The sequence below is a fragment of the Mastigoproctus giganteus genome, chromosome 10 (genome assembly GCF_048544385.1).
Source record: "Mastigoproctus giganteus isolate SK-2022 chromosome 10, ASM4854438v1, whole genome shotgun sequence".
NCBI lineage: Eukaryota > Metazoa > Arthropoda > Arachnida > Uropygi > Thelyphonidae > Mastigoproctus > Mastigoproctus giganteus.
Genome location: NC_143584.1, coordinates 4,575,057 through 4,602,504, shown reverse-complemented (window position 1 = coordinate 4,602,504; position 27,448 = coordinate 4,575,057). Strand labels below are relative to the sequence as shown.

Below are 27,448 nucleotides of genomic sequence, written 5' to 3'. Positions count from 1 at the left end.
TGAAGATCCTCCTCAATGCCAAAACTGTCAAGTTCCACTTGCTGTACATTAATTCATAGTGAACTGTCCAAGATTTAACAGAGAACATATAAGAGCCTTTCAAACAATAAAGAATGCACAAAACAACCTAATGTTTAAAGCAATTTTAGATGATCGGCCAAATATTAACGATGTTTTCTTTTTCCTTAAGTTAATCGGATACTACCAAAACATATAAAAATTAATAGTATAACATTTACGAAAAAGCTATGTAATTATAAAACAAAATTTTAGCTTCCTTCTAAACAACATCAAGAAAAATGAAAAATGTTGAAATGTGAAACTCTCTAACCTAGACTAGGTGCATTATAGCCTAAGCTGCACTTGCACCAATAGCTCTCAAACAAAAACAACATCTTTAACCAGTGACTCCATTATTTTCATTGTAACAGAAGTCACAATAACAGGTCTGTAATTACTTGTGTCACCCGTTGATTCCTCTTTGTGAATTGGAGATACATTTTCACATCTCCAGTTCGTGGGGACTTCCCATGAGTTCAAGGATGCTCTCATAATTATGGCTAAGGGTTTGCTTTCTACCTTTGCCACCTCCTTTAATATAACTAGATAGATCCTATCTACCCCAAGTGCCTTTCTTATGGCTAACTTCAACAATTTCTCCTCCACTTTGCTCCCAGTTGATACAAAATTATTTAACTCCCTGTTAGTTTGATAAACATCTGGCCCTCTCCTCTTTGAATAACTCCTCGTGTGAATGTAGATGCAAAATACTCATTTAGTTTGGCAGCTATCTCAGAATGATCATCTACAGTGAAACCATTGATATCAAGTGGACCAATCTGATTCATTTCTTTCTTTTAGAGTTTATATAAGTAAAGAAGTCTTTGCATCCTTTGCCAAACATTTTTCATAATCTGCCTTCACTTGCCTATCTTCCTTTGTGACTTGATTACAGACTAGCTTGTATCTACCATAGGCTTCTCTGTTGCCTGACAATTTATGTGCATCTCATGCAAAATTTCTTCTGTGCCACGAGTTTCATTAGTTCATCTAGCATCCATTTGAGCCTAAATCTAGAACAGTATTTCTTAGTTGGAATAAAAGTAGATATTCGGTGGTTTAGTATAACATTTTTATATAAATGTCCCTACTTATAACTGCTGTCTTAATGTTAATTAACTACTTATTTTCATTCCACAGATGAATTAAATAAAGTCCTCTGCTCATACCTCACCTGTGAAAAGTTTTGGGATGACTCTTTACAAGAGGTAAATATTTGCAATATATAAAATTTGTCTCAATGAATTATCAGTGGAGCTAAAAACAAACATTATGGTTTTAAGTTAACATTTTGAAAAGGTTTAGCATTGTGATTTGAAATAATGAAAAACCTGTTATACCATGTTTAAAAATTTTCATATTTTATATAGTAATTTAGCATACTTCCACAAACTAAATTTAAAGAATACTTCCATCTAAAAATGTATAAGACTGCTATAGTTAGTTGCAGCAAAATTTGGCACTGAATGATATTCCAATAGATGATGATAATTCAAAGACTGATAGACACATAGTAGATTATGTTATTGAACATTTTTAAGTTTTTAATAAAGGACTTATCTGTTGATATATTATTGAAACAGAGTTTGTTTAACCTTCAGCTAACCCAACCAAATTTCTGAGACTGGCTTCAATCTCAAAAATCATCAGTTCCATAATAGCATCAGTAGATGCATATTATGCAAGTCAAAAAAAAAAAAAAAAAAAAATCCCATTTCACACATCCATTTGCTCTAAAAGTTTGTCCAGTTCTTCCTTGAATTTATTTAAGCTATCAAATTTCACAACTACATATGGAAGTTTGTTCCAGCAATCAACTACGTGCTGGCTAAAGGCAAATTTCCGCACATCTATTCTACAACAGTCTTTCCTCAATTTAAATTTATTCAGGTTTGTAATCTGAGCAGGTGGAAGCATCCCATCAGGATTGAGCCTTCTCAAACCATTCAAGTCCTTATACACCTCATTCAGATCACCTTGCAGGTGCCTAGTCTACAGATGCTGCAATTTCCAGAACTTTACCTTTCTTGGTAAGAGGATCCCTTCGTTCCCTTCACCAATCTTGTTGCCCTTCTCTGTACTCATTCTAGCAACTCCACATCCTTCCTGAAGTGAGGCCTCCAGATCTGTACGCAGTACTCAAGGTGTGGCCTGACCATTGCCTTATACAAAGGGATAATCACCTCCTTATCCCTACTAGCAAAATTCCTGTATATCATTGACAAGGCTCCATGACCTGCTATGGCAGCCTGTCTGCACTGCTCAGAAAACTTCATATCTGCCTGCACAATCACCCCCAGGTCCCTTTCATTCTCTACCACTGTCAGTGTAGTACCACTTGATTACACACTAGCTTATATCTGCCATATGCCTTTGTGTCCCCTGATAATTTATATGTATCCCATGCATTTTTCTTGTCTGCTACGAGTCTCATTAGTTCATCTGACATCCATTTAGGCAATTAACCTCGAACAGTATTTTTTAGTTGGTATAAAAAGGCTAGTAGTTTCCAAGATTAATTCGTTGAATGCTTCCCATTTAGAATTTGATGTTGGTATCATCATCATTTGGTCCCACTGTATAGAATTTAAACCTTTATGAAAGCAAAACCACTTCCCTTTACTCCTGATGGTAGTTACATCTTTGAGTAAATCCCACATCAGTACACTGTGATCGTTGCCATCTAGGGGTTCCTTTATCTGCAGATTCTTAATACATGAATAATCACTGCTGATAATCAGATCAAGAGTATTGCTTCCTCTGGTTGCCTGTCAAATATGCTGCTATAGAAAACAATCCTCCAATAAATCCACAAAAGTCTCTAGCATGCAAGTGACCAATCCATAAGCTCCAGTCAATATCTGGGAAGTTAAAATCTCCAATTATATGACAGTCTGATTTACTAGCCCTCTCTCTCTGTACAGTTGTTCATTGTGCTCATCAGAGTCATTAAACCTAAAACACTCCTACCCTCATTTTTTTCTTTCCCGGTGTCCAACCTGATGCACTTCTTTAGATTTTATGTGTTTATTAACTAACAGCATAACCCCTCCTTCCTTCCTTTCTGTCCTTTCTGTACACATTGTACTCCCCAAATTCCAATTCTGCATTCCTTATACCTGTGTGACACCATGTCTCTGATATCCCAATGATATCTGCCTTTGATGTCTTGACCAGCACCTCAAATTCTTGAAATTTAGTTACCCTAACACAGCCCAGTAGTATTAGTAGTGGTAAATGATGGAAGAAAATAAAGTTATACAACATCAGCATAAACCTTCCCACATCACCTGTCCATCCACTCTGCAAAGGTTAGTTTTTTCTGTCCATCAGGGTTTTTATGATAAATTATTCAAACTACCAGATGGAACTTTTCCTGACAGCCAACTTTCTACTTGCTGAGGACAAATTTACACATCTGTCCTGCAACAATCCTTTCTCAATTTAATTTTGTCCGCTTACGTGTGTTGCATCGGCAAGAGGAAGGGTGCCATTGGCATTTAGCTTTCTCATTCCATTCAAACACCTCACTCAGACCTTCTTGGAAACCAGGCACTTCCTTGCAGTTGCCTGGTTTCCAAATGCTGCAATTTGCAGAGCTGAAGTCTTTCTTCCTAAGATTACCCTTTTGTTCCCTTCACTAATCACATTGCTGTTCTCTGCAGACATTCCAACAGCTCCACACCTTCCTAAATTGAAGCTTTCAGATCTGTATGCAGTGCTCAACATGTGGCATAACCATTGCCTTATACAATGGGATAATCATTTGCTTATCACTGCTGCCAGTATTCCTATATATATATATATATCATTGACAAAACCCTATGACTCATCATAACAGCCTGGCTGTACTGCTAAGAAAACTTTGTCTGACTTTACAATAACCCTCTGATCTTTTCCGTTCGAGTATTAGTGGTACCCATATTGTAGTACCTTGGGTTTGTCAATGTTAAACTTCAGTTGTCACTTCTCAGCCCATCTGCCCTATTTTTTTTTTCTAGATCTTGTTGCAGTGGCATTCCCTGACTGCTGTCATTAACAACCTTACCAACCTTCATATCATCTGCAAACTTAGACATTGAGCCTGATATGCCTTGATCAATATAAAGAAGATATAAGGAATGCAGAATTGGAATTTGGGGAGTACAATGTGCACAGGAAGGACAGTCAGGATAGGAAGGGAGGAGGGGTTATGCTATTAGTTAAAAACACACAAAATCCAAGGAAGTGAAGCTAGTCGACATTGCTGGACAGTGCAGTGTCGAGTCAGTTTGGTGTGACATAAGCATTGGGAGATCAAAATTGAGAATAGGAGTGTGTTATAGGCCTAATGACTCTGATGAGTATAATAAGAAACTGTACAGGGAAATAGAATGGGTCAGTAAATCAGAGAGTCTTATAATGGGAGATTTTAATTTCCCAGATATTGACTGGAATTTGTGAGTTGGTCACTCACACAATAGCAAGGCTTTTGTGGATTTATTGGATGATTGTTTTCTACATCAGCATGTTCGGGAGGCATCTAGAGGGAGTAATACTCTTGATCTGATTATCAGTAGTGATTTTTCATGCATTAAGAATCTGCAGATAAAGGAACCACTAGGTGGCAGTGATCACAGTGTGCTGAAGTGATAACTCAAAGAGGTAACTACCATCAGGGGTAAAGGGAAGGGTTTTTGCTTTCGTAAAGGTGATTACAGTGATCTGAAACAGTATTTAAATTCTATACGGTGGGACCAACTGATGATGTTATCAACAGCAAATTCAAAATGAGAAGCATTCAAAGAATTTATCTTGGAAGCTACTAGGCTTTACATACCAACTAAGAAGTATTGTTCGAGGTTTAGGCCTAAATGGATGTCAGATGAACTAATGAGACATATGGCAGAGAAGAAAAATGCATGGGATACATATAAATTAACATCTGACACAGAAGCCTATGATAATTATAAGCTGGTCGGTAACCAAGTAACAAAGGAGGTTAGGCAGGTGAAGGCAGATTAAGAGAAATCTTTGGCAAAGGATGCAAAGGAAAAACAGCAAAGAGTTCTTTACTTATGTAAACTCTAGAAGGAAGGGGATGAATAAGATTGGTCCACTTGATATCGATGGTTCAACTGTTGACGATCCTGCTCAGGTAGCTACCAAACTAAATGAATATTTTGCATCGACATTCACACATGAGGAGTTATTTAGGGAGGGGAATGCCAGAGGTGTATTCAACTTTGGCAGTAAGGTAGATGATTTTGTAATAACTGAGAGGAAAGTGGAGGAGAAATTGTTGAAGATAAACATAAAAAAGGCACTCGGGGTGGACTGGATCTATCCATTTATATTAAAAGAGGCAGCAAAGAAGTAAGCAAACCCTTAGCCATAATTATGAGAACTTCCTTGGACTAGGGGAGGTAGCCATAGACTGGAGATGTGCAAATGTAACCCCAATTCACAAAGTAGGATCAAAGGGTGACACAAATAATTATAGACCTATTAGTTTAACTTCTGTTCCAGGAAAATTAATGGAGACGCTTGTTAAAGAAGCACTGCAGGATCATCTAGACAAGACTTCAGTTATAGAATGGACACAGCATGGGTTTGTTAAGGGGAAGTCTTGTCTGACCACTTTAATTGGATACTATGATGTGATCACAAAGGAACTGGATGCAGGGAATAACTTTTATATCATATATTTGGATCTTAGAAAGGCTTTTGATACTGTTGCACATGGAAGACTGCTGAACAAATTGGAGCAGTGTGGCATTGGAGGCAAATTGCTGCTAGGGATAAAGGGATGGTTGAGTGGGAGAAGACAGAGTGGTAATCAGTGGACACTGCTCATCTTGGACTAATGTTATTAGTGGAATCCCTCAAGGTTCAGTGTTGAGTCCATTGTTGTTTTCTGTATTTATAAATGATATTGATGATGGTATGTCCAAGTTTGCAGGCGATACGAAGGTTGGCAGGGTTGATAAGGACACTAATGACAGTACACTGCTGCAACAGGATCTAGAAAAGTTGAGCAGATGGGCTGAGAGGTGGCAAATGAAGTTTAACATTGACAAATGTAAAGTACTACTTATGGGAAGCAGTAATCCCAGAGTAACGTATCAACTCTGTGGTACCACACTGACAGTGGTAGAGAATGAAAAGGATCTGGGGTAATTGTGCAGGCAGATATGAAGTTTTTTGAGCAGTGCAGACGGTCTGCAAGAGTAGCTCATGGTGTCTTGTCAATGATATACAGAATTTTTTTCTAGCAGGGATAAGGAGGTGATTATCCCTTTGTATAAGGCAATGGTCAGGCCACACCTTGAGTACTGTATACAGGTCTGGAGTCCTCATTTTAAGAAGGATGTAGAGCTGTTGGAATGAGTACAGAGAAGGGCAACAAGATCACTGTGGTCCCGACTCGCAAAAAAATTTGTCTCAAGATTGAGCCCAGCTACATTGCCCTGGATAAGCTGATAAGATCTAAAAGACTCCAGAAACAGAGCCACAAGCAAATCACTATGAAAGAAGAAATATTTAAAGAATGGACTGAGCTCACTTTTCAACAGACACATGCACAATCCCCGGTTACACTTTTTGGCACTTTCAAACCTCCAATATCACTCCTAACCATAACCTGAAGCCATTTGATGGAGATCGTCAAAAAACTTCCACTGAAAGCTGTAGTTGGTCCTGACCGGTTTCCTCTGTTTCTAATCAAAATCTGTAGTTCATATATTATAGACCTTCTAGTCCACATTTTCAATAAAATCCTAGAAAGTGGAGAGATTCTAAAGATCTGGAACACATACTTTGTTTGTCCAGTCCCTAAATGCAAGAGACCCCAAGCGCCCTCAAGATTTCAGGCCTATTGCCATCAGCTGTGGGTTCCTCAAGATATCTGAGAAAGCAATCCAGCCCACCATTGCAGACCACTGTTTCAATCACGGGCCTCCATACCTCCACGCCGTGATTAAGGGGAGGTCTAGTAATAGCAATCTCCTGGACACCCTTCCCAGAATCCAGAAAGCCCTCAACAACAGGACACAGCTTGATGCTATTTTCTTTGACATAAAAGCTGCCTATGACAAAATAGACATAACAGCTCTAATCTCCATTCTCCAGCATTACTTCAACATCACAGGAAGAACTCTCAGCATCATTAAATCAATCCTGGAGCATAGACATCTCATCATCTCACATTGCAACTTTAGGAAAATTTGCATTACTAATAGAGGTGTCCCACAAGGTGGGGTCCTATCATCAACCCTATTTGCCACAGCACTGGAGCCCTTCCTGTCATCCCAAACTGAATTCCAATCATAAGCTGATGACCTGAAACTTTACATCACATCTTCCGACAAAACTCAGGCTCTTAGTGCTACCTTGCAGGCAAGTAAAACTATCCATAACTTTCAACAATATCTGGCTTCCATCGGATTACAAATTAATCAAGCAAAGACAGCTCAAATGTCTTACACTTGGAAGAAGTCACGCAGTGGTATCAATCTTACCATCAATGGATCACCCATTCAGAAAGTTAAAACACACAAGGATCTCGGATTAGTTTGGGATGAGGGGCTGACATTTCAGGCTCACCTCCTGAACACAAAAACCAAAATGTACTCCGCTTTGTGGGCGATCTACCGGGAACTAACTGGAATTCATGACGCCGCACTGGTAAAGAAATGTGTTGTCCGATGTCTCTATCCCATACCTCTCTATGCAGCTACAATTTGGTCCTCCGCCTCCACAACACACTTCAAGTTCCTCAGCCTGGAATACTTGCTCCTGAAGTGGCTCAGCTGGCGGACTTTTGATCATCTGGCCAATACACCATTTCTAGGGCCCAACTCTACATAAATCTGGAAGTCACCCCATGGAAACAACAGATTGTGGCAGCAAACCTTCTTACACTTGCCAGACTAATCACAGGATGACTCGACGCCCCCAACATCACTGATCTGATAAAAACTCCTTGAATCACTGGAAGAAATCAAATCAAAACTCAAAATCAATTTCAACAACTTGAAAGGCTTGAGACGTATGTTTCCAGGAAACATTGTAGATTTGATCAACAATCTAGCCATTGACCTGGACAAATTCTGCGAGCAGCATATGTACAGACGCCAGAAGCTAACGGACACTTATACAAACTTACAGTTATGACAGACCACTAGAAGGAAAATTGCCACGACGATGATTCCCATGATACGATGAATTTAAAATAAAAGAAAATGGAGACGTCACTGGTCCCCTCTCTTGGCATCTTTTACTCCAAAACAACTGACTGTGAGCACTAAGACAGTGAACATTGAAGAGATACCACGGGCAACAACCAGTGATGGACTGCTTCAATCGTTTATATTTTTGTACAGATTTCCCATGATTTGTAATTTACAGCATTTTTAATAAATTAATATCCTTTAATTTGGGACACTTCAGTATTCCACAACTTTAAATTTGTAAAATAATAAACACTGTAAACCCTGTACCATTTCAGGTTAAGCATATATGTGGTCCATGTAATTGCCGGACACATGTCCCTGCCTTAACCTCTGAATGTATATATCATCCCCCTAGCTTACCGCTGTCCAGGGGGTTGCTCTTGAGCAGAGCAACAAACAGATTTAATAAATAAATAAATAAAGAAATTAGTGAATGGAACCAAGGGTTGCTCTTACGAAGAAAGGCTTAAGTTTTGCAAATTACAGCATCTGGAGACTAGGCACCTGCAAGGTGATCTGATTGAGGTGTATGAAGCCTTGAATGGTTTGAGCATGCTCAGTGCTGATGGGATTCTTCCTCTTGCTCAGAATAATCACCTGAGAGGGTGATTATTCTGATTGATAAATTCAAATTGAGGAAAGACAGATATAGGATAGATGCATGGAAGTTTGCCTTTAGCCAGTGGGTAGTTGGTTGGTGGAACAGACTTCCATCCTTTGTTGTGGAAGTTGATAGCCTAAATAAATTTAAGGCTGAGCTGGACAGGTATTTGGAATGAACGGAGGTGTGAAATGGGTGCTTTTTTTTTTTTTGGCTGATGCTGCATAAGCTTGCTTTCTTGCATCATATGTCTCTACTAATGCTAATATCATTAATAAATATTGAAATTTGAATTCTACTACACACAAACACGATGCTAATGCGCTAACCTGTTATGTTTAGTGAATTTCCCACAAGTTGAGGCTTTTGCCCTAAATCATTTCAGTAAATATTGAAAATAATGAAGGGCCTAGCACTGAACCCTGCGCCGACCGGGCTAGCCAGGTGGGTAAAGTGCCTGCCTGGCAACCCAAAGGTCGCGGGTTCGAATCCCGCCTCGGGCTTGGATTAAAGTACTGCAAAAACCTTGGGAGGTGCACTATGGCCACAGAAGCCGATGTGCCAACAACTACCAAAAAAAAAACTGAACCCTGTGGTGGAAGCCGACCGGGCTAGCTGAGTGGGTAAAGTACCTGCCCGGCAACCCAAAGGTCGCGGGTTCGATTCCCGCCTCGGGCTTGGATCAAAGTACTGCAAAAACCTTGGGAGGTGCAATATGGCCACAGAAGCCGATGCGCCAACAACTACCAAATCAAAAAAAAAAAAAAAAAAAAAACCTGTGGTGGAGGAGCTCCATTAATGACATTAGTCTAAGAAGAACAACGCCCATCGATAACCACTCATTGACTTCTCCCACTTATATGTTCTTGTTTATACTCCAAGCATAACCACCAGGTCAGTGGGGCACCTCCGTAGCCAGGTGGGCAGGAGCAGCAGTGCGTAGCACACGCTTCTTGATTAGATCGGGATTCGAGCCTGTGACCACCAAATACAGAGGATGCGGAAAGGTCAGGGAATGACCACTGCATATCCCCGGAGCAATATGGCCTTAGTTGCTAATGCTCCTAAAAACCAAATAACAAACAAACAAACAAACATCGGTGGAGTTTTTGATAAATCATCAATAGAAATGTTAATCATATTTAGCAGTCACGGGTTTGAACCCCAGTCGCATGCTAGTGCACTCACGCTCCTGACCACTCGGCTATGTCAGGCCATGGTACAGTATCAAGGGCTTTTTTGATATCTAAGTATATAATGTCAAAATTGTGTTTTGCATCCAGTTTCTTTGTTACTGCTTCACCGTATTTAGTCATATTCAGACAAGATTGTCCCCAACCAAATCCATGCTATGACTGCAGACTTGTATGGATTGTCCTGCATTACTTCTATAACCAGCAACTTCATTATTTTCCCTGAAACAGAAGTCAAGCTAACAGTTCTGTAATTATTTACCTCACCTTCTGATTAACCCAACATTCTGCAACTAAATGAACCTCCCCTGAATCCAAAGATGCTCTCATAATTATGGCCAAAGGCCCATTTATCTCTTTTGCTACATCTTTTAATATAATTTGGTAGATACATGTGCCTTGTTTACATTTAGCTTCAACAGTTTCTCTTCTACTTTCTTCTCAGTTATCACAGAATCTTGTAACTCCCTGTTAGAATTTGATACACTTCTGCCATTCCAAAAAAATTGTTCATCTGTGAACATAGATGCAAAATATCTATTCAGTTTATCAGTAACATGAGTAGGATCATAAATAGGATCTCAAATCTAGTGGACCAATTATCTGTGGATTCTTAATGTATGAAAAGCTGCTGTTGATAATCACATTAAGGGTGTTGCTTTCTCTTGTTGAATCTGAGATGCAGGAACCAGTCATCCAATAAATACACAAGTCCTTCTATGTGAGTGACCTGCCCATTCATTATAGTCATTAGTTTTCATTGTTATTTATACTTATTTCCACTTGATCTAGAGTATTGCTCTAGATCAAGAAGAATTACAATCATTGGTTAGTAAGTGCTGAAGGAGTTAGAGTGATGGTGGGAGATAACAGTTTGTATATCTATTTATTTATCACTTTATTTCCAACCAGTTACCCCTGGAATTCCTAGGATTCGTATTTACGGAATGTATTAATATTTGTACTGGTGAATTGATGTTTACAGAAAAGTCATTTACACAATTCATGAAGGCAACAATAAAATAAATGGTTAAAATGGTGAAAAGAAAAAATTAGTATTTACTGATTGTTTTAAGTGTCTTGTTATAAATAATTATTTTAACAGTCTTAAATTAATAAAATACAAAGGGTACTAGGAAAGTTTTGCAATATGACGCAACAATGAATCACAGGAAGCTGCTTGTTGCTGCATGTTGAGACATGTTCATACGTGCATAGTAGCCGCCGCGCCAAGTCGATGGGCTCAGTTATTCATTAGTAGTGAGAGTGTAAAGTGCTTGCGATGGCATCGTGGTCACGAAATGAGATAAGGACAGTTTTGCGGTATAATTTCGTGCGTGGTTTAACCATAGACCAGTGCTTAGAAGAAATGACTCTTGCACTAGATGATGATTGTCCACATCGTACAACGATATTCAGGTGGTATAGAGAATTCCAAAGGGGAAATTTCACTCTGGAGGATTCTGAGAGGCCGGGAAGGCCACGAACGTCAGTTATGGAGGAAAACGTTACTGCTGTGAGGAAAATGCTTGACGAAAACAGGCGAGTGACCTACCAACAGATAGAGGATACTTTGGGCCTAAATGCACCAGCAATTCGTTCGATTCTGCAAGATCATTTGCACGTGAAGAAACTTTGTTCTCTCTGGGTGCCGCATCAACTGACTGAAGAGCAGATGACACGACGTGTGACTTGGTGCCGGGAGATGTTAAAAAAGTTTGATAAGGGACAATCTCGGTATGTGAACAACATCGTGACAGGTGACGAGACTTGGCTGTACTATTACGATCTGCCGACCAAGGCTCAAAACAAAGTTTGGGTCTTTGATGATGACGACACACCCGTAATTGTCGGAAAATCCCGATCTGTAAAGAAGAAAATGATAGCTGTATTTTTCAAATCGAGTGGAATTGTGGAACGTGTCGTTTTGGACACGCAGAAGACAGTCACAGCTAAGTGGTATACTGAACAATGCCTGCCTAAAGTCATTGGATCTATGAAGAACCTGCGGCCAAAGTCAAGAATGGACACCTGGTACCTCCATCACGATAATGCTGCAGCTCACCGCGCCAAAGCCTGCACCGAATATTTGACCACGACAGGACTGAAACTTCTCGAGCACCCTCCCTACAGTCCAGACCTTGCTCCCTGCAACTTTGCACTGTTCCCGCATGTGAAAATGAAGCTAAAAGGGAGGCGGTTTTCCAGTGATGAGGACCTTCTACGGGCTTGGGACAACGAGTGTGCTTTACTCCCTAGTGAAACTTGGCAGAACTGGTTTAAAGATTGGTTTCGGAGGATGGAGAGGTGTATTGAATGCAGAGGAAATTACTTTGAAAAAATTAAATAAACAAAGCTGTATTACAAAACTTTCCTAGTACCCTTTGTACAATAGAGCCTCATATGTCTGGCTACCTCAAGATCTGCAAAAATCACTTGCTGGATTTTTGAAAGTTGCACATGGTTTAATTGGCAAAGAATAACTTGCATTAGCAGAGGGCATATGATGCAAGAAAGCAAGCTTATACATCAGCTAAAAAAAGCATACCCAGCTAAAAAAAAAACAAAAAAAAAAAAACACCCCATTTCACCCATCCATTTGCTCTAAAAGTTTAACTTCCACAATAACAGATGGAAGTTTGTTCCAACAATCAGCTATCCACTGCTAAAGGCAAATTTCCACACATCTGTTCTACAATTGTCTTTCCTCAATTTGAGTTTATGCCTCAGGTTTGTAATCTTAGCAAGAGGAAGAATCCCATCAGCATTCAGCCTGCTCAAACTATTCAAGGCTTTATACACCTCAATCAGATCATTTGCAGGTGTCTAGTCTCCAGATGCTGCAATTTGCAGAACTTAAGGCCTTTCTTGGTAAGAGGACCCCTTCGTTCCCCTCACCAATCTTGTTGCCCTTCTTGTTCTAGCAACTCTACATCCTTCCTAAAATGAGACCTCTAGACCTGTACTCAAGGTGTGGCCTGACCATTGCCTTATACAAGGGAACAATCACCTCTTTATGCTTGCTAGCAAAATTCCTGTGATATACAGGAATTTTGCTAGCAGGCATAAAGAGGTGATTGACAAGAGCATTATTAACTTATTATTACAGTAAACCCCCCCCATTATTCGCGGTCGCTGATTTAATATAAAATGAAACCTAAAAAATGTGAATTTTAAAGCGCCGTGAACATTTTCCACCATAAAAAACATGGCGTGGCTAAAATTATCTTTCCCGGTCAAAACAGCGCTTAGTGGGTGGGGGGAGAGGGGTGACAAAATCGCGAGCGTTGATGTTTCTCGCTAATCCTTGTTCGGTATGTGTTATGCACTTGTCATGGAAGTTTTCGTCGTTTGCTTTTAATTTATATGCTTATAAATTGATATGCTTACAAAAGTGATAAATCTACCGTTTTGCAGTGTAAAACAGACTTTTTCGAGTATGTTAATGGAAGAAAGTGACTTTATTGTGGTTAAGTTCTTTCTAACCCATACAAAAATATGGCTACGAATAACAAGGGAAATGTGAAAAGATCAGAGAAGGTGATGACATTAGAGAATAAAATGAGTTATTAGATAAAATTTCTAATGGTGAAAGTGTCTTATCGGTGGCAAAACATTATAAAATCAATGAGTCAATGGTATGATAATCAAGAAATCGGAAGAAAAAATCTGCCGTAGTGTCCGTGAAAACACGCTAATTGTTTCAAAAATTTGCTCTGTAACTCGTGATGTTAAATTAGAAAAAATGGAAAAGGCTTTAAATCTGTGGAAAGAAGACTGAACTCAAAATAAAATTCCATTAAGTTCACTCATCATTTGTGAAAAAGCAAAACTCCTTTATCAATACTTTAGCGAAACTGGTGATAGCACTGGCGGGATAAGTTGTTTTTGCTAGCAAAGGCGCTGGTTTGAAAGATTTGTTTGAAATTTCTAATAAATATTACATTTAATATTAAATTGTTTCTTATTTGCATTTCACTATGTACTGTCTATGTACATAGTCATATTGTGAAGGTATATATAATACATACATAGACAAAATTTTAGACTAGTTTTTCTTATATATTTCATACTTTGGAACAGAACCCCTTTATTACTATGGGAGCCATAACTCAGTTTTCGGTATTCGTGGCATTTCTCAGGAACGTAACCCTCGCTTATAGTGGGGGTTTACTGTATTAACATTGACAAGGCCCCCACTTGCTCTGGCAGCCTGTTTGCACTGCTCAGAAAACTTCATACCTGACTGCACAATTAATTGCCCCCAGGCCATTTTTATTCTCCACTACCCTGAGTGTGTAGTACCACACAGTTGGTACATTTCTCTGGGGTTATTGCTACCCATATGCATTACTTTGCATTTGTCAATGTCAAACTTCATTTGCCACTTCTCAGCCCATCTGTTGGCACATTATAGCCTAAGTTGCTGATGCACCAATAAAACTCAATCAATCAATCAGCCCATCTGCCCAACTTTTCTAAGTCCTGTTGCAGTAGTGTACTATCATTAACAACCCTGCCAACCTTTGTATCATCTGCAAACTATATATAACATACCCAGAAAGTTTGGGTGAGCTGATAGCGTAATAAGTTAATAATGCTCTTAGGATAATTTTATACTGTCACATGATTAGAGACAAAGTTTTAGTTTTCAAGCGGTGTGAATTCAATGAGTGCTTTGAATTGCAATAATTTCCACAGCTATAATCTTGACTGCTATAATCTCCACAGAGTATGATTGTGTGGTTACAAAAAACATTTATATTTCAGCATTACTACTAGGTCAGAAGACTTTGCAATTAATTATTTCAACAATGAATACAATCATTAGTGATATCATTTATGTAGCTTGAACCATAGCCCTGAAACGTGTACTGCTGCATTCTTGTACTTGAAAACTTTCAGAGCACAATAGTATATGTATGTATATGTTACATTGACACTTAAAAAATAATATTATTGTTACGTACCTGGTTACAAAAACTAATATAGTTGCTGTGATGTATTGCCACTTCTTGTATCCTCATTTCTTTATTAAGCTTTCCTATTTACTGTTCCAGAATTACTTTAGCTGTTTAGTTTTTTGCTTTTCAGCTCCAGTACTAGTAATAGTTGTACTATTGGTACCAAAAATAAATGGTGCCTATAGTAAAAAATAGCATTTTTTTTTTGTACATAAAAAAAAAAAAAAAAACACCTTTGAAGGTTAATATTACATTACGTCAAAATTATAAATGGCAGTTTGATTAATTCTTCAGAAGAGAATCTTCTTTTCACAAGAGGCTTATCCATTTGTGCTAGATATTCCTCCATAGAACAAATGGACAGGGCTGAACCTTTAGAAGCCTGAGGTGTAAAATCACCTTGGGGTCCCTTGTAGTTTTGGGTGTTTTAGATTTAATAAAAACTTTTTAATATTAATTAAATCAGATAATACACATGCTTATATCAGATAATATTCACAAAAGTAAAAAAATTGCAGATAATAGAAATAATCAATAACTTAGCACAATAATAATTAAATAACATTCAAAGCACAAATTAGGTAAATTTGCAGACAATAATCGGTAATATAATCAAGTAATACAATTGCTGAGCAGAAATAAAATCTAGTATCAATCACATTTAAAAACATAAGTAACAATCAGAAATAAGTTATTATTGCTCACCAACATTCTAAATATAACTAAAAACATTTTTCTAGTGTTTTGCAAGTATGTCAGTTATATCATCATAATTTATCAAGTTTGTTGATTGTTTCAATAAATAGTAAGGATAAATTGGAAATTTTATTTTTTATTAAATTATTCCTTAAATAATTCTTGACCTTGTTTAATACTGAAAAAGACTATTCTCCACTTGTGTTTGTTACAGGCATTCTTAAAAATATTTTAAGATTAGTTTCAATGTTAGAAAAGCTAGATCTCAAACTGTCATTTCTAATATTATACATATCTTTCATATTTAAAATATTTTCCTCCTTAGAAAATGTTAAAACTGTGTAACTTCATCTTTTAATTTATTGGCATCAATGTGCCCTTTTTGTAAGTATTTATTAATTCTTCAATGTTCACATTAAATTCATTTTCATTCATTTCATTTTTAAAAAATATTTTAAATATATTTAGTATTTCACAGTATACCTCTGTTTGATGATTAATTTCAGCAATGAGTTAATCACAGATAATGTTTACAATATTAGCAATAAATATTTCTTCTTCATGTAAAGTAACTTCATGATATGTTGCATCATCATACATAATTTTGTTTTGTTATTCCCCTTTTTTTAATCTTTGTATTTTTGTCTCCTCTGTTAAACATTTTTCTTTATAGAGTCCTGAAGAGATTTGCTTGTTGCATTTAATCTTTGAAATATTCTGCCCCACGTTACTGTCAATAATGCAGTTTCCTATTTGTCAAATTTTTTGACCAGTTTCAAACTTTCTAATCAGTAAATAGGTTTTTAATTTTCATAGGTAGATAAATTAATTAAAGCTTGCTGTATTTTTTTTTTTTTTTTATATCCTCTTTAATTCCAACACAGTGTCTTCACTAGCTGACCATTTCATTTCACTTAAGTTTTTTTTTTAATATAAATTGAATTTTGTCCTAAATATTAGTCTAGTACAGTGGTTCCCAAACTACTGAGATTTATAGACCCCTTCAAAAATCAAAACAAGTTTGTTTGACCCCCTTTAAAAAAGAAAACCCAGTATGAACACTGGATTTCCTGAAAAGAAAATGTGAAACAACTTTATTCTTATTTTTATACAGATATATAATAATAACTTTATTTATAATCAATTTGCTATACATAGAACTAATAATTCGAAATATATATACAATTATATATACTAATCGTATTGAAAATAAGTAATGTTTTGTTTTATAATGAAATTTGTTGTGATTCTATCAGTACATTTTTTAAGAAAATAAACACATATTACTTGATACCTTCTGAATGTTTTGCAGACACCCTCCCCCCACCAGGAGTCTGCAGACCCCAGTTTGGGAAATGCTTATTTAGTATATTTATGTCCTGTAGAAACAGAAAGAAAAATTGTACAAATTTTGTATAAAATAAAAATAATGCACTGTTTCAGGACAAAATTCTGCTGCATTGTTTCCACTCAAATTTAAAGGCGTATGGTGCATAATGTACTATAGAACTGTATTGTTTTTTTCTGGCCTGTAATCCTGAATACATTCCTTCCATGTTGGAAGCCTTGTCTTAGTTCTGCCATCTGCAGATTCTTCTTTTTAAAAATTATTCTTTTTAAGTATTCTGCATTGTGCTGTTGTATTGGTAGGAAATCAAAAAATCTTTCTTTAATGTTTCCATTGAAACATATCTATGTAGCCAGGTGGGAAGGAGCAGCAGTGCGTAGCACATGCTTCTTGATTAGACTGGGGTTCGAGCTCATTACCACCAAATACGGAGGATGCGGAAAGGTCAGGGAATGACCACTGCATATCCCGGAGCAATATGGCCTTAGTTGCTAATGCTCCTAAAAAAAAAACCAAAATAAATATCTAATTATAAAAATTAATTGATCTGTATGACTAACATCAGATGTTGATGTTAGTAGAAAATTAGTAGAAAATCAGCTATTAGTAGAAAATAAATTGCTTCCTTTACTTCTGATATTAATTTTTTTTTTTTTTTTTTATTTGTTATTAAATTTACAAATTCATCACAAGTTTTGTGGGAAGGATAATTTGTTCTACCAGCTACCAGGTCCACAATTAGCATATATTTCTAAATGATGTTTTAAAATTCATCAAAAATATATTCCAAGCAAGTTAAATAATTGCCACTATATTCCTCTAAGGGCTAAACCGAACTTACTTAACAGTAGCCATGATTCTTTTTCAAAATATCTCACCAGTAATTCTCTTCAGATTGAATTTGTTTCATAAATTCTGTATCAACACATCCTTTAATTTGAAAGCCTTTTCCTATATATACACAACTTTTAATATGATCCTTGGAACACTCATGGTCGCCGACCGGGCTAGCCGGGTGGGTAAAGTGCCTGCCTGGCAACCCAAAGGTCACGGGTTCGATTCCCACCTCAGGCTTGGATCAAAGTACTGCAAAAACCTTGGGAGGTGCATTATGGCCACAGAAGCCTATGCGCCAACAACTACCAAAAAAAAAAAAAACTCATGGTCATTCAAAGTCGTAGAGATATTTTTCCAGTTGTTGGAGCAATTTGTCAAATTTTTCATTAAATTTTAAAATAATATACAAATAAAACAATACATAGCCGTACTGAAAAAATAACCATTCATGTTTTTAGTCCCATTAATTTCATACAGCAAAAATTTGATTCATGAATATTTCTGTAATATGTTTGTGTTCTGTATATGCTATTTTTAAGTTTTCTAATTTTCCAAAATGTTTGGTTTATTTATTAAAAAAATATTCTATAAATTTTTCATTTATATTTATAGGCCACTTTTCACTGTTACTGGGATACTTTTCAGGTGGTTCTTCATTTATGTACGACAGTGATGTAGTATTATATTGTGTTTCTTGAAATTGGTTTTGTTCCATTTGGTTCACTTCTTCTCCACTTCAGTTCACAAATTCTTTTTCTAATGTTGTTTTTGGTTGTTGTACTTCATCAGCTTCATCAGTAAATGTTTCAGGGACTGCTGATTTTAGATTGGCATAAAAAAGATAAAATGGTTTCTTTGAGTTTTCTGTTGTTCTTTTTCTTTTTTTCTTTTTCACTTAGCAGCTCTTGAATCATATCTTCTCTGCATTATTTGAAAAGAAATGTAGTGCCCTGTACACTAGTAATCAGAAATAAAATATTAATAATTTTATTATGAAATGAAAATTTAAAAATTTTAAACATATAACTTAAATATGTAATTCTATAATAATAACAGTTTGCTGTTTTTATGTTTCAGTTTAGAATTCTTTCCCCTGTTGATACCATAAGAATAAAGTAGTAGTAGTAGTAGTAGTGGCACATGATGCAAGAAAGCAAGTGTAGGAGCTTATGCAGCATCAGCCAAAAAAAAAAAAAAAATCACACCATTCCCTCCAAATGCCTGTCCAGTTCCTCCTTAAATTTATTTAACCTATCAACTTCTACAACGACAGATGGTTTGTTCCAGCAATTAACCACCCGCTGGCTAAAGGCAAATTTCTGCACATCTATTCTACATCTGTCCTTTCTTAATTTGAACTTATGTCCCCGTAGGTTGGTAATCTGAACAAGTGGAAGGATCCCATCAGAATTCAGCGTGCTCAACCCATTCAAGGCCTTATAGACCTCAATCAGATCACCGCGCAGGTGCCTAGTCTCCAGCCACTGCAATTTGCAGAACTTAAGCCTCTCTTGGTAAGAGAATCCCTTCATTCCCCTCACCAATCGTGTTGCTCTTCTCTGTATACGCTCAAGCAAATCTACATCCTTTCTAAAATGATGCCTCCAGACCTGTACGCAGTACTTAAGGCGTGGCCTGACCATTGCCTTATACAGAGGGACAATCACCTCCTTTTCCCTGCTAGCAAAATTCCTATATATCATTGACAAAACCCCATGACCCCCCCTAGCAGCCTGTCTGCACTGCTCAGAAAACTTCATATCTGACTGCACAATTACTCCCAGGTCTTTTTCATTTTCTACCACCTTAAGTGTAGTACCACACAGTTGGTACATTTCTCTGAGGTTACTTCTACCCATATGCAGTACTTTGCATTTGTCAAGGTTGAACTTCAGTTGCCACTTCTTAGCCCATCTGCCCAAATTATCTAGATCCTGTTGCAGTAGCACACTGCCATTACTGTCATTAACAACCCTGCCAACCTTTGTGTCATCTGCAAACTTCGACATTAAGCCTGATATACCTTCATCAATATCATTGATAAATACACAAAACAACAGTGGACCCAACACCGAACCCTGTGGGACTCCACTAATAACATTAGTCCACGAAGAGCAGCACCCATTGATTACCACCCTCTGTCTTCTCCCACTTAACCATCCTTTTATCCATTGTAGCAACTTACCCTTAATACCATTCTGCTCCAATTTGTACAGTAGTCTTCCATGCGCAACAGTGTCAAAAGCTTTCCTGAAATCCAAGTATATGATATCAAAATTATTTTTTGCATCCAGTTCCTTTGTGACCACATCATAATAACCAATCAAATTTGTCAGACAAGACTTTCCCTTAACAAACCCATGCTGTGTTTGAATTATTGCTGCAGTCTTGTCTAGATGATCCTGCAATGCATCTTTAACCAGCGACTCCATTATTTTACCCGGAACAGAAGTTAAACTAACTGGTCTGTAATTACTCGTGTCACCCTTCGATCCACCTTTGTGAATTGGGGACACATTTGCACATCTCCAGTCCGTGGGAACCTCTCCTGAGTCCAAGGATGCTCTCATAATTATGGCTAAGGGTTTGCTTAGTTGCTTTGCTGCCTCCTTTAAAATAACTGGATAGATCCCATCTACCCCAGGTGCCTTTCTTATGTTTAACTTCAACAATTTCTCCTCCACTTTGCTCTCAGTTATTACAAAATCATTAAGCACACTGCTACAATTTGATAACCTTCTTCCATTTTCAAATTGTAATAATTCCTCACGTGTGAATGTAGATGCAAAATACTCATTCAGTTTGTTTGCTATCTGAGCAGGATCATCAACAGTCGAACCATCGATGTCAAGTGGACCAATCATATTCACCCCCTTCCTTTTAGAGTTTATATAAGTAAAGAAATCCTTGCTGTTTTTCTTAGCATCTTTTGCCAAAGATTTCTCGTAATCCGCCTTCGCCTGCCGAACCTCCTTTGTGACCTGATTACAGACTAGCTTATATCTGCCACAGGCTTCTGCGTCACCTGATAATTTATATGCATCCCATGCATTTTTCTTCTCTGTCACGAGTCTCATTAGTTCATTTGATAACCATTTAGGCCTAAACCTTGAACGATATTTCTTAATCGGTATATAAAGTCTAGTTGCTTCCACGATTAATTCTTTGAATGCTTCCCACTTAGAATTTACTGTTTGTAACATCGTCAGTTGATCCCACTGTACAGAATTTAAAAACAATCTGAGACCACTGTACTCCCCTTTACGGAAGCAAAATCCCTTTCCTTTACCCCTGACGGTAGTTACCTCTTTGAATAAATCCCACTTCAGCACACTGTGATCACTGCCACCTAGTGGTTCCTTTATCTGCAAATTCTTAATACACGAATGATCACTGCTGATAACCAGATCAAGAGTGTTACTTTCTCTGGTTGCCTCTCGATTTTGAAATGTACTTTCAAGGTTTCTTCAAAGAGAAATTTCTATAAACCTTGCACTGATTGGGTGCTTACATTGTTCTCTTCCTTCATAGTATGTGTATTTTGTAAGAAAATATGCAAGTGTTGTAGTGCATCAGCTGGTTGCTCAACATTATCAAAGGAATTTTCCAAAGTTCTATTAGAATGCCAAAAGGTGCATAAACTGTATTATATTCATTTCCCCACAGAGATGTAACTAGGATATGGCGAGTGCAGCCCTGGCCATAGTCAGTTCATCATACTTTCTGAATGGAGTTAAAGACAGCATAATTGAATTTATAATTTATTTAAAAAATATGATAATTATTATCTAAATTGTTACGAAAGCCTTATTTTATATAAAACTTCCATCTCAGTTATAATTTTTTCATAATTGTAAATTAATTAATATTAAAATTGATTCAAATTATAATTTCATTATTTTTATGAAAACAAGGCACATTTCTGATTTGGTCATAGGTGTCAAAATTCTTAGCTTCTGTTTCCATGCTCTTTCAACTTGGCAACTGTTTATTGGTTTTAGTTCCATCCACAGAGGAGGAACTTGTATGAACTTTTTTGTTATGAGACCAACTACCCTAAAGTAGTTGGTCTCATAACAAACAAAGTACAAAATGGGGCACCATTTTGTACTTTGTTTGTGCACAAACAAGGCACAAAATAATGTGACTGGTGGACGTAGGCATACAGCTAAAATCTGAATTAGTTTGAAGTAAACATTACACACAACCAAACTGCGTGATGCCTCGAACTAGAATGGCAATCACATCAGCATCAGTGTTGTATAGTCAGTTGAAAATAGCTGAGCCATAATGCAAAAATAGATAAAATTCTATGTTAACAATGAAAAAAAAACTTTTTTTTTGTAGCTAAAGGGAATTTAAATGATTGGTGTATATTCCCTGAAAAACGACAGGGGAAGCACCTGCCCCACTGTCCCGACTCTGAATCCACCACTGGTAGTTGGTCTCAAAACAAAAAGGAGAGAACAATGAATTACACAGGTTTCTTTCAGGAACAGATTTTTCTACCAACGGGCAAACTGACTGTAGAATACATTTAATTTACAGACACAATACAGTATGCCTCGTGGCCTTAGTTATTTATTGCATTAATGCAAAATCAAACCCAACAATAAGCTGATAGAGATTCTCTAACTGAGACTGGAGCCCATCTATTATCTTATTCAAATTAAATTTCAAATTACTCTCATTGTGGTCTCATGTTTAATTAAATAGCAAAATAGCTATTTGGTAATGCTGTTCATTTTAAAATAATACATTTGGAGTAACTTGTGTTGCACAAATTCATTCTGTAACACGTATTAAGACCATAGAGCTTGTTATGGTAATCAAAAGTCTTTTGGTTGCTAAAAATATAGAATTTTTAGCAACAAAGATAGTCTTAAGTTTACTGAAACTTCTGACAGAGTTCCAAAATGGAAAAAAGAACATTAACTGTACAGACACTACTTACTATTATGTTGCATATGTTAATGTGGATCATATTTAGTTAATAGTTAAGGATTTCACAGCGATGTAATGGTTTGATATCAGATTATATGCTTTCAATAAATGCATTATGGTACACATTATGATATAAAACAAAGTATTTTAAGTTAGTGTTATCTATTTTCTTATACTTATTGTTGTCCTGTAATCTCTAAAAATTGATTAGTATAATATTTGAAGAGCATAGGTTATTTTTATCTAAATACTAGAATTGTACACGTTGCTCGTGTAAAGTTTAGAATCTGTTATTTAAGCAGTTTGGGTGTTTTTTTTTTTTTTTTGTTTTTTTTTTTTTTTTGGTTTGGCAATACAGGATTTCTATCACTGAAGAAATGTGGGAGAGAACAGCTCCAAAATATGATTTTTAGATTCTAGACTTTATACAAGTGATGTGCTGTAATTTCAAGTACTTAGGCAAAAATAATCTTACTTTTATTATTATTTAGAGTTTTTTTTTTTTAACCATGATTCATTATTTATGTATATACAGGTAGTTCTCGACTTTACGAGTTAATTCGTTCCTAGCGCGTGCTCACAAAGCGAGAATTTAATTCCTATAGACATAAGTTAAAAATAGGGATTACGTTCTCAACAATTAAATTAGTTAGCTAATTAGTTCATGTTTAAACAATGATTGATTTATCGAAAGAAATTAAAATGTAGCCTGTAAAATCAAGCAAATTATAATAATAGAGAAATTATTTAAGACTTACAAATTTTAAAGAATGTTTATTCTTCATCATCATCGACTAAATACACACTCGTTGATCACTCATTATTGGCTTGGCACTCGTTGATTTGTTACACAAGGAGTTGTCTTCTTCAGAAATGTTTCAAGAGGTGTTTATTTCCAAGATAATCTCGTTTAATTATAAATTTCACGATTGCATGCATAAGCATTTTTCAACGGCACACACAAATTGCAACTAACACGATTCGCGTGGAGTAACAAGTTTATGAAGCTTAAAAAAAAAAGGAATGAAGAGAAGATTCTGAAAATTTATTTATGTTCTTTATATGATTGAAGATTGATTGAAGTAAAGGGGAAACACATTTCACCATAATAACATTAAAAAATCACAATTCCATCTATCGGTATTTTCGCAAATGCAAGAAGATCGAGTTTACTACCCGTTTATAATTGCTTGCAGTAACAGAAAAGCCCAATAAAGTGGAAAGTGCAAATTGTTTTTATTGTTTTATGGTCGTGACCTCCAGAAATGTGCTTTAGAAAAATATCACAAAGGCGTTTAAAATTGATTCTTATAACGGAACAAACGATGAAAGTGTAGTGCATTTTAATGATTTGAGTTGGTAACTAATACAATTTAGAAACCATGCTAATGACCTTTTATATGGCCTTAAGATCACGCTCGTGACCTTAAAAATGAAATTTTAGAGAGATAAATAGCTTAGTTATACAGCGAAAATTTAAACTTCCGAGGTCGTGGAACAAATTACCAAAAAACAATGTGTTATTGGGGTCACATTACAGTATTTTAACAATATGATGGTGTCTCTGGAACTGATTAATATCATAAAGCGGGGTACACTCTATTGTAGAGCTACACACGTGGTTTGGAGTGTATTTATGAATGTTTAACATTCATTTTTTGCAATTAATGTTCACATTTTTGATTTTGTTGATACTTGATACTTTGGAAAAAAACTTGTAAACCCAGGAACTCATAAAGCGAGAACTGCCTGTATATTTATTTATTTATCAGTGGAATTAAATATCTTAAGATCGTTATCATGTGTTATCGTATTTTAGGTTCGCCATGTCCCTGTCTTATTTTGTGTTGTGATTGGAGTTATCATGATTGGAGGCTTTTGTCTGTGTTATTATATTGTGTGGATTTTGTTTGAGTAAGTAATATTTTTGCACGTTTCAATTTCAAACCTTGTATTTTGAGCTTATGACTTTGCGAAAAAAATGATAAAGACCCTATTTCTTTATGACAGTCATGTTTCCAAAAGTTAATACTGATTGCAAATGCAGAACTGGACTTAATGCTGAATTTAATAATTATTTATTAAAGTTAAAGCAGGAGTGCAATAGCACACACTCTTTGAGTAGAATGGGATTCAAGCCCCCGACTGCCAAATACGGTTGATCTGCCAACCTATACTGGACCTGTATAACAGATTATGATCCATTTCCCTCAACATGACTGGCTGAGGAGGCCTCCATCCTGCAATGGATTGGTAATGGCTGCAGATTTAGTTATTTGTTTTATTAAAGTTAATAATTTAGTAGAGTTAAATAATTTAGAATAAGACCATCTCCAAAAGAGAATGCAATAAGTCTTTTGGTTTTTTAGCTAAAAAGTAATGGAATAAGGTACTTTGATTACTGAAATGGAAGTTTTCGTAAAACTGTCATTTGTCAGTGTGAGACTGAAAGGGGGAACAAGGAAAATAAATGACAATATGAACTTAAAATATGAGGAATCACTTGTCAGTTGTGGTGTCATGAGTTCTCACTTTCTTTCTTGAAGTTCATGCAGGACTGGAATGTGAGTTAAGTAAGGGAATTTTAAAGAGAATTTTTGTGTTAAAATTTTGATAGCAAGAGATTCATAAGTTCTAATTTATTAGCACTTGGAAATTTAAGATTATTGCTAGGTTTGTTGTTAGCATGGGAAGTGATTAAAATGCTTTGAAAGAATGCTTAACTCTAGAAGTTTGAACAGATGTCCAGTTTTTCAGACTGGACAACTGTTCAAACTTTTTCAACACAATAAAATTCCCTTATTTAATACTTGTATTTGGGTCAGTGCTTCAAGCAGCCACTTAACCATGTCACATTGCCATTTGTAAACTTCTAGGAGGTGATAGCTTGTGACAGCATTGCTGTCACAAGTTATAAACTCCTAGCAAACTGGCCATGAAAATGGATGTGCTCCACCGTCAAGCCCATACCTAGCCGCTGCCGCAGATAAGGATGCCACAACCAGTTGGGTTCCAGATGGAAATTGTCAGCCATAAGGGTGGGCAATGGAAGGTGACTGGTGGCGCTTTGCTGTCATCAGTTGTTATCCAGTCTGCCTGAGGCGTGATGCCCGACCATTGTCGAACGGTCCCTTGTGTGGGACCTCGCCGAGCCCTCCTGACTGAGAGTGGGCTCTCTGGCAGGCGCCCTTCAGTAACAGTGCAAAATGTTCGTTCCACTTTGTGGCGAGTAGGTCAGTCACCCACCTGACTCGTCTTGAAACACGGACCAAGGAATTTAACATGTGTACAAGTCATTGTGACAATGCTTGTGACAGCCCTGCTGTCACATTAGCATTAGCTAAGGCATACGATGAAAGAAAGCAAGCTTATACAGCATTAGACCAAAAAAACCTTCCCATTTCACCCATCCGGTCACTCCAAATGTTTGTCTAGTTCAGCCTTAAATTTATTTCAGCTATCAACTTCCACAACAACAGATAGAAGTCTGTTCCAGCAATCAACTACCCACTGACTAAAGGCAAACTTCTGCACATCTGTTCTACAACTGTCTTTGCCCCCCCCCCCTCAGGTTCTTAATCTGAACAAGCGGAAGTATCCCATCAGCATTGAGCGTGCTCAAACCATTCAAAGTCTTATACACCTCGATCATATCACCTCACAGGTGCCTAGTCTCCAGATGCTGCAGAACTTAAGCCTTTCTCCGTAAGCGCACCCCTTTGTTTCTCTCACCAATCTTGTTGCCCTTCTTTGTACTCATTCTTGAAATTCTACATCCTTCCTAAAATGAGGCCTCCAGACCTGTACACAGTATTCAAGGTGTGACCTGACCATTTCCTTGTAGAACGGGATAATCACATCCTTGTCCCTGCTAGCAAAATTCCTATATATTATTGACAAAACTCCATGACCTGTGCTGGCAGCCCATCTGCACTGCTCAACAAACTTCATATCTGACTGCACAATTATCCCCTGGTCTTTTTCACTCTCCAATTCCCTGAGTGTAGTACCACGCAGTTGGCACATTTCTCTTGGGTTACTGCTACTCAGTACTTTGCATTTGTCAATGTTAAAATTCAGTTGCCACTTCTCAGCCCATTTTCCCAATTTATCCAAATCCAGTTGCAGTAGCATACTGTCTTTGCCGTCATTAACAACCCTGCAAAGTTAGACATTAAGCCTGATATACCTTCATCAATATCATTGATGGATACACAAAACAACAATGGACCCAGCACTGAACCCTGGGGAACTCCACTAATAACATTAGTCCACAAAGAGTAGTGTCCATTGATTACCACTCTCTGTCATCTCCCACTCAACCATCCCGTTATCCATTGTAGTAACTTGCTCTTCATGCCATACCACTCCAATTTCTATAGCAGTGTTCCATGTACAACAGTATTGAAAGCTTTCCTGAAATCCACGTATATGATATCAAAATTATTCTTTGCATCCAGTTCCTTTGTGACCACATCATAGTAGCCAATCAATTGATCAGACAAGACGCCCCTTTAACAAACCCATGCTGTGTCTTAACTACTACTAGTGCAGTCTTGTCTAGATGATCCTGCAGTGCTTCTTTAACTAGT

At 36.9% G+C, this 27,448-nt stretch overlaps 1 protein-coding gene across 1 annotated transcript in view; it reads left to right on the top strand.

Moving 5' to 3' along the window:
- The window catches only part of LOC150078643 (uncharacterized), a 156,620-nt gene extending 131,846 nt beyond the window's left edge, over positions 1-24,774 (top strand). The window contains exons 6-7 of the mRNA XM_090384145.1: positions 1,201-1,268; positions 24,676-24,774. Coding sequence (XP_090240271.1) covers positions 1,201-1,268; positions 24,676-24,774 — 167 coding nt within the window. The remainder of the gene's footprint in view (positions 1-1,200; positions 1,269-24,675) is intronic.
- Positions 24,775-27,448: the final 2,674 nt, after the last annotated feature.